Raw genomic sequence first — 8946 nt, forward strand, 5'->3', positions numbered from 1 at the left:
AAGCGTTTTATTTTATTGCTAAAAATGTGTTCTAGGCATTTTTTAATGTTTTCATTACACTTAGTTGTTTTATGTATAGAAATTCTCATGTATTTAAATTTGTTCTCACATTTTTGCCATGATAATAGTGTTGAATGAATGTTCTTGTGTCTAATGCTATGAATATATTTCAGATTATTTCCTTAGGAGTAGAATGACAAGATTAAAGGGCATAAATGTTCTTCAGAAGGTTCTCAATCTGTATTATGAAGGGGTTTTTTAAAGATTTTTTAAATTTATTTTTTATTTATTTATTTTTTTAAACTAAAGCTTGGCTGTGGGGCGCTTTAAAAAAAATTTTGTTCATTTATTTAGAGGCTATATAAATAACAGCTTTGAACTTAGTAAACTCAGTTTGAGCTTAGTTTCCTCATCTACAAACAGGACAAGAATTCTTCCCTCTCAAGGTTACTGTTAAAATCAACACAGAACTTGACACATAAATTAACACTGTAGCTATTATTACTATTAATTATTGTACTGTGGTCAGAGAGCACAATGCCCTCAATAATGTATACTTGGAGATGTCTTCCCCTTTATTAAGTGGTTCTAAACAACTGCACTTTGACCTTCTGTAATAATCTGAAATGTTTTCCAGTCTCCCCCTCTTGTCATGTTGTGATGTATTTCCTCTACTTGCTTCCCCACCCCCCCTTCTAGTTTGCTGTTTCTAGTTTTCGAAGAGCTTAGAAATCAGTCCAGCCCAGAGGTTATAGACTGGCAACTCATAAACACGGGTGGCTTGGCCCACAGAGTGATGTAACAATACTTGATTTAATAGCCAAAATGTAAAATTCAAAACATGTCATGTAAAAACCCTGATTTCCAGCCTTTTTTTTTTTTTTTAAAGATTTTATTTATTTATTTGACAGAGAGAGATACAGCGAGAGAGAGAGCACAAGCAGGGGGAGTGGGAGAGGGAGAAGCAGACTCCCTGCTGAGCAGGGAGCCCGATGAGGGGCTCAATCCCAGGACCCTGGGATCATCACCTGAGCCGAAGGCAGACGCTTAATGACTGAGCCACCCAGGCGCCCCTGATTTCCAGCTTCTGAAAAGTAGGATGATTTGGCCACACCAAGACTGAGGTTGTCCAATGACACACGTTCAGATGACCACAGTTTTCGTCACTCCCTCATGACTCCCAGGCACTGACACTCAAGGTCAGCTACCACATATTGTGGCACTTGAACTGTTTTATCTTACTCCAGGCCTGATTCACTGTTCAGCCTTAGCAGTTACTGACTTTTATGACCCATTACCTAGTTGTATTAGTCAGGGTCCAATCAAGAAAGAGAAATCATAATTTGAACAGAGCAAGTTTAAAACAGGGGACAGAATAATGAGAAAATAACTAATAGGACAGAACTCTAAAGAATATAAGAATAGCAGCAGATAAAAGAAGTGCCTACTATAGGACTGAGGTAAGAGTGGTCAAAGAAGACGTCCCAAGTGGGCGGAGATCCAAACCCTGCTAGAAAGGGCATGGCTGGGGCTCAATGAAGAGCAGTAAAAGATTCTGGGACAAATTCTGATGTGTGTGTGTTGGGGGGGGTCCCCACACCAAGCAATGCTGGGACACCAGCTGGGTGTACCACAATCCAACTTAATTCTAACACTATCTGCGTGAAGACATCAGATCCCACAGGTTAAGGGTTCTGTCCTATAAGACTGCACCCCACCTTCATGAAAGAGAACATCAACTGCCTCCATTTTGACCTCAACCTTTCTAACTGATCAAGTTCTTCTTTCCAGCTTACCTCTTAACTGTGGCAAAAGACCCTGCAGGCAAAGCATCCCCTGACAGGAACCAAAACTACCCCCTTGAACAATAAGGGCTGCCCTGAGACAGCAAGACCCTGTATAACTGACTCCAAGGCCATGACTGTCTACTGCCCACCTGCACACACCCACCGACCTTTGCCCCACATTTTCCTCATACAAACCTGGAAGTATTTGCAGCACTTTGGAGACTGTCTTTGAGACGCCAGTCCGCTGTCTTCCCAGTGTTGGCCTCACTGACATAAACTCCTTTCTCGTTTCACCATCATTCATCTCTCTGCCTTCGGATTTTGTCAGCAGCAAGTGGCCAAACCTGGTGTGTCTGGGACCCCCTGGAGCCGGGTGCTCTCGTGCCCCTGCGCCCCAGCTACATTCAATACCAATCCAAGTCCAGGTTGTCACCTATGTTTCTGACTGACCTCCTCTCCTCGGGTTTGATTAATCTGCTACAGTGGATCACAGAACTCAAACATTTTACTTATTAGATTAACTGGTTTATTATAAAAAAGATATAATTCAGATACAGCCAGATGGAAGAGACGCACAGGGCCAGGTATGGGGAAAGGGCACAGAGCTTCCAAGCCCTCTCCAGGCATAAAACTCTCCCAGCATCTCCATGTGTTCATCAACTATTCTTTACATGACATGTTTTGAATTTTACATTTTGGCTATTACATCAAGTATTGTTACATCACTCTGTGGGCCAAGCTCTTTGATCCCTGTCTTTCTGGGTTTTTATGAAGGCTTCATTACACAGGCAAGATTGAGTAAATCATTGGCACTGGCAATTAATTTAACCTCCGGCCCCTCTCCCTTCCAGGTTGGGAATGAAGGTTCCAACCTTCCAATCACATGGTTGGTTCTCCTGGCAACCGGCCTCCAACCTTAGATTACCTAGGGGCATTCTAAAAACCATCTCATTCACATGGCAAAAGACACCTTTATGGCTCTCATCACTTTGGAAATTCCAAGGGTTTTAGGACCTCTGTGGCAGAAATAGGAAGACCAACTCTATACTGATTATAAAGCACAATATTAGAGGCAGAGAAGTTTCTGTGGCGCCACACTGGTGGAACTTGCTGGAAATCTGCACTCTTGGCTGTTGGAGAAAGCTGTTCATGGAAAAGTGTCTTTTTTTTTTTTTAAGATTTTATTTATTTATTTGACAGAGAGATAGCACAAGTAGGCAGAGAGGCAGGCAGAGGGGGAGGGAGAAGCACGCTCTCCACTGAGCAGGGAGCCCGACGCGGGGCTTGACCCCAGGACCCTGGCATCATGACCTGAGCCGAAGGCAGCCGCTTAACCGACTGAGCCACCCAGGCGCGCCATGGGAAAGTGTCTTACTGGAGAGACTCTCCTATCCTATAAAACTACCCAAGGCAGGGTGGTGCCAGTGAGAACTACTGACTGCTGGGCGCTGGAGAAGTATGTGTTCAGCAGGAGTCTACGGCTTGAAAACCTGCCTGTAGTGCCGGAGCTGGGCCCTGGAGAAGCCAAGCTGGAGGCCAGAGAAGCCCAACGTGTATGCTGCAGGAGCCTGCACTGGGGAAGCTGGGCACCGGGGAGGCTGGCTGCCTGTGCCATAAGAATGGCTGCCAGAGTAGTTGCCTAGAAGCAAGCGCGGACCAAGAAGGAAAAACCCTTCCTCTTTCTCGCCAGTATCCTCTACTGGGCCAGCTGGCAAAGGAAAAAATACTTAAAGGGCCCATATCCATTTCTGCAGAGTAGTCAATGAAGAGTAAATTTGGAGCTGAGAGGCAATACATTGATAACTGGCACACTAACCTACTAGAGTTACAAAAAAAGATACACAGAAGCCAAGTGACAGCCAAGAACAGAAGAGAGCAAGTAAAATGCTTGCTCTTTAGGCTACCTATTTAGCTACTCACAGACTTTTCTGGTGCTGTAGATTAATGAAGTTTCTGGATGGACAAGTTCTACACAAAAGAGGTGCTACCAATATTCTCCTTCATCTCTATTATAATAACTAATATTTATTAAGTACTTACTATGCCAAGCATGTTCTATTATATCACCTCATATATATCAATTCATTTAATCCTCACAACAATCCTATGAGATAGATACTTCTATTATCTTCACTTTACAAAAGTTCAAGTAATTTGTCCAGGTTCACAACAGGCAGGCAAATGGCAGAGCCACAATCTGAATCTACATAATTTAGCTCCAGAATCTATACTCTTCTTTTCTCTGTATTTAAATTCAATTTCGTTAACACATAGTGTATTATTAGTTTCAGGGGTAGAATTTAGTGATTCATCAGCTGCATATAATACCCAGTGCTCATGACATCAAGTGCCCTCCTTAATGCCCATCACCCAATTACCCCTTCCCCCCACCTACCTCCCCTCTAGCAACTCTCAGTTTGTTTCCTAGAGTTCAGTGCCTCTTACGGTTTGCCTCCCTATTTTCATCTTATTTTTCCTTCTCTTCCCCTATATTCATGTTTTGTTTCTCAAATTCCACATGAGTGAAATCATAGGGTATTTGTCTTTCTCTGACTGACTTATTTTTCTTAGCATAATACCCTCTAGGTTCATCCCAGAATCTATACTCTTAAACACAATGCTAAACTGCTTCACTACAAAATCCATTTCATTGTTTCATTTTTTTGCTTTTAGCACCCATCTTGTTTCCCCAATTTGCCTTTGTCAAATGCAAGAAAAATTAATGAAGGAAACATACAGGTGCAGAAGCCAGGGTATAATTTTTTGGTTACTAGAAAACCGACCCCTAGAGAAATATAGAGCTTGCAATAGAAGTCTATTGTACTTATCTAGTAGTTAACCCCAAGATGTCATCACTTAAAAATCCATACAATGGGGCAGATGAATTTCCAGAGCAACTGATACCTATTCCTATAAATTCTATTTTATTTCAATAAAATTAGACATTCAGTATTAGTATTTGAGGAGGATTGAGACTTCTAGAATTCTGTCATAGGTTTTAAGAAATACCTGTACTTACACTTAGCATTACTACTTGTTACCTGGAATTCCAAACTGAGCTACAGAGGATCTTAAACCTTGTTATCATTCAACAAAGTTGCACTTCTTCTACAATTAAAGGAAAGGTTAAGACTGTCACATACAGAAGCATTCCAGAATCCATTTCAGGTCTTCTTCCCTCAAAAAGCATGTGAATTCTTGAGTATCACAATTTAGAACTGTCTTGACTAAAAAGACATCAAGTACGAAATTAATTTTGGATAGTTCAAAATGGGAATTGCTTCAGATTCTAACTTGGCAGGTGTCGATTTAAAAGGCATCTAAGACATTCCACTCTTTCTTATAGGTTTCAGTGCTATTTGAAGATGGTTTACCTCTGTAGTTTCAATTCTGCTACACTGACAAAATACAAGGTAGGAGATATACCGTGGAAGGGAGAACGTCAGTGATGTTAAAGATATTTCTAATTGGGAGAGCTAATGGAGACAATGTTAGTGGTGTTAAGACATTCCTAATTTGGGGAGCTAAGGTGCCAATTTAGATCCATGGTACTTTCATTCCTTCTTTACAGTGTTCATCAGAAAAACAAATACCATCTAATGGTCAAGTGCTTTGGATTGGTAATCAAACTGACTTAGTTTCAAATCCCATCTCTACCAGTGTCTACCATACTCTCTGAGCTGGAGTATGCCCATCTGAAAAGTGAGGTTTAACAGTATCTATCTCACAGTCTTCTCCTGATTTAATAAGACAATGCGCCATCAGTGCCTGGCACTACACAGAAGGAGTTCAGTAAGTTACCTATTATTAATATTATTAAGCAGATAAATTTCAATAACACTTATCCATAGAATATCCTAGGGAAAAGAAAGTTTTTCAGGAAAATATTCAATCAGATTTTATCTAGATTTTATTTGATCCAAATACTTTTATCAAGCAAAGATACTTATGAAACAATAACCTTATAAGACAATAATCTGAGGAAAGGCAAAATTACTGATTGCTTTCCAGACACGGGTAAATTAGAATGCAAAGTATAAAATGTTTTATTTTAGAAATGAAACTCCAAACAGACATAACATTAATATCTATTGCATTATCTGAAGAGAATAAAACGTTGACATACCAGACAACGCAAAAGCCCTGAAAAATGCAACTTTGTCACATCTATTTCAAAAAGAACCAATTGTAGGAGAAGAGCATACTGGCTGAACAAAAGACACAAATGTTTGATCTGTTGGTAACTCAAAGCCCCAAAGATATCTATTATTGAATGAGTCAGTTATTACAGTTAGACACAAAACTTTTTAACACATGAAAAACAAAACAAGACTTAAAATGAAAATTAATGAAAAGAAAGAATACTAAGAAATACTAAGAAAATACTAAGAAAAATACTATAAGGCAGGGAGACTAAAGGAGAAGGCTGTTCCAAATGGAACATTCATGGTGAATAGGAATGCCAACCACCAAACTAGACCTTTCAGATCCAAAACAAATTGCTGAGAAGCTTCCAGTAACTGGAGAGGGAGATGGAGGAGTTTACCCATTATTAGAAGTCTGTTCCAAATAAAGGCTTAAAAATTATAATTTTGAACAAAGTTCTAAAAATGAAAACCTTAAAGAAGTTTTCATAATCATTAAGAACAATCCTCAACATTTTCTAAAGTTCTTATTATGTTCTAGAATACAGTCTTGCGCTCATATTAATTCATTACATCCTCACAACAATCCTATAAGGTCATTTAATAGAAGAGATTTGGATGTTAAATAGCTTGCCTCAAATAGTGACACTGATTTTGAACTATACTACCTGTCCCAGATAGTTCCTGGGAAATTAGTGCATTACTAATATCTTAAATTCTTTATTGAAGTAAGAGCAGCACTACTTTCATCTGCATACCTATGGGTCCATACTATTTTAACACATGAAGAATGTGGCATTATAATCCAAACTGGTCTGCAACAAGGAAGTATGAAAATGAGACAAAGCCTTCAAAAAATTTTATAGAATATGAATATTACAATTATAGGAGTAACAGACATAGAGGAGTATGTCTATTGAATATAATAACACTACATTTGGGCTTATATTTTGTATGTCTTTTTTTCCATTTCATTTTCTTAGTATTTAATTTTTATAAATATATTGGTCTGCAATGGAATGGAAATTAAACAAAAACAAGAAGTGGTCATTTACCAGATAGTTGGAGGAGCAGGCTCACAAAGTACTGGACAGGTGGCCCAAGTAAGTGAGGGAGGCTTCACAGTCAAGGAGGACTGTGACAAGCTACGGCTAGTCAGCTCTAGCCAACTGTTGCCTTGAGAAAATACAGACAAAAATCAATAACAATAATAAAAATACTCTGCTATCTAACAAAGTAAGTCTGTGGGCTAGTTTTGGTATGACTACCAGTTTGCTCTTTCATGAAGCTATTTCAGGACTGGCGGTGAAACTGGGCCTATTTTACTGCTGAACCCCAAGATACTCATGAAATCCTGTTCCCTCCAAATGTAGTAGTTTTTCTCCCTAAATCTTTTGAGCACTGTGTATGCTGTGAACTCTTTATGAAGAACTTACCTGCATTTTCACTGAACAATGCTTTCATCTTTCTTCCACTAATGTTTGTTCAAGTAATAACAAATGAACAAATTAACCAAATGTCAAAACATATTAACAAAAAATTCACTTCTAAGCAAAGATTTGAAACAACTTCAAATATCCATTCCAATGCCCTCTTTCTTTAAAAGAAAATGTGAGTTAAGAGCAATTTAATTTAGTTTTTCTCTTATCTTCATTCTAATACAAAAAATTCAAATCACCAGAAAACTTTTTTGGATTCTAATCCAAAAAACTACCTTCCCCCCCCCCCAAAAAAAACTATGCTTCATTTTCTCAAAAAGAGGAGTTATCCTGATTTCTATGCATATTGACAAATAATATTCTCCATTTATGTTTCTTGATAGCAATCTGGAACCTCGATTCCTTGGAACCTCTGGGAATCAAAAGAATGTTATGGTGTCTCTTTCCAGGAAAAAGCACAGAGCCCTAAATTTTTGTGTGCCATTTCACAAGGTTCAGAGTACCCCAGGGTCTTGGGTGGATCCACCCACCCCAAATTAAGGACTCTAGTGCTTAAAAAGAGGTTCGTTTCTATTATGAAATGCTATACCTCTTTTTAAGATAGCCCTCCTTAGTAAGACCTTTGCTCTGAGATTAACTGGGGAAGCAGCTTCCCTTTACAACTGTCACTACTTCCTAGCAGCCATCCTGACAGCTGACAGAAAATTGAGAATTTCTTACCTCAGAGAAATTAACAGCCAAGGGAACGATTCCAGCCACGTAACATGCCACCAACATAGCCAGAGACAACAGACTAATGGAGATGAAATCATCCATTCTGTCCTCCTTTATTTACCCACCGCCAGCAGACTACAGATTTTCAGTGGCTTCGAAGGGTCCTTAGGTTCTTAAACGCGTGTGGTGTTTCCAAGAGAACAAGCGGACTTTCCAGTTCTTTCGTCCTCCCCACCAGCAGATGTGTTCACGAAACCCTTCTCTGGAACGCACCTGGAAACAGCCCCTTTTTCCTGATATTAGCACCAGACAGAACTTCCAGCAATCTCAGGTCCGGGACCCTGCGTTTTCAGATGCCAGTCACTGGATTCCCTACGGTTAACAGTTAAAGGTATGCGAAAGAGCGATTTCTTCAATGGTCGGAATGGTGGCACAATGGGCCCACTCCCTCCACAGACAACGTCCCAGGGGGCAGCAGGAAAAGGAGGAAAACCCAAGCAAACTTGTTCTTTCTCCCGGCGCCCCTATGTCCCTGGGGCAGTCCCCCCCAGGCTGGGACCAGCCCACCAGTGCCAGCCAACTCTCCGAGTCTAGAATGGGGCAAGAGTCCTGCAGGTCTCTAACGATGGGCTCAGGGGTTCAGCAGCGAAGCTGATATGAAGCTGTCTCTGCCCTATACCCGATGCTGCCCATATTACTCCACTCCGCTGGGCCTTGACCCGGAGCCGCCGATACTACAGCTGCCATGGCCGCCAAGTGGCACCTCTTCATTACATCCACTTCCGGATTGCTTCACCGCCCCCTCCTTTAGAAGAATACCTCCGGGTTACAACCGACCTATGGCCCGGGAGTCTTATGCTA

At 40.5% G+C, this 8946-nt stretch overlaps 1 protein-coding gene across 3 annotated transcripts in view; it reads right to left on the minus strand.

Annotated features, from left to right (window-relative positions):
- Nucleotides 1-8875, minus strand: part of SLC39A9 (solute carrier family 39 member 9) — a 53608-nt gene extending 44733 nt beyond the window's left edge. For 2 of the 3 annotated variants that reach the window (XM_034992796.1, XM_034992795.1), the window contains exon 1: nt 8092-8874. In XM_034992796.1, the coding sequence (XP_034848687.1) occupies nt 8092-8187 (96 nt within the window). In that variant the 5' untranslated portion in view covers nt 8188-8874. Of the gene's footprint in view, nt 1-8091 lie in introns of all 3 variants that reach the window. The other variant, XM_034992794.1, reaches the window with a different exon arrangement.
- Between the last annotated feature and the right edge of the window lie 71 nt (nt 8876-8946).

This window comes from Mirounga leonina, unplaced genomic scaffold, assembly GCF_011800145.1.
Source record: "Mirounga leonina isolate KUSES-001 unplaced genomic scaffold, KU_Mleo_1.0 Mir_82, whole genome shotgun sequence".
NCBI lineage: Eukaryota > Metazoa > Chordata > Mammalia > Carnivora > Phocidae > Mirounga > Mirounga leonina.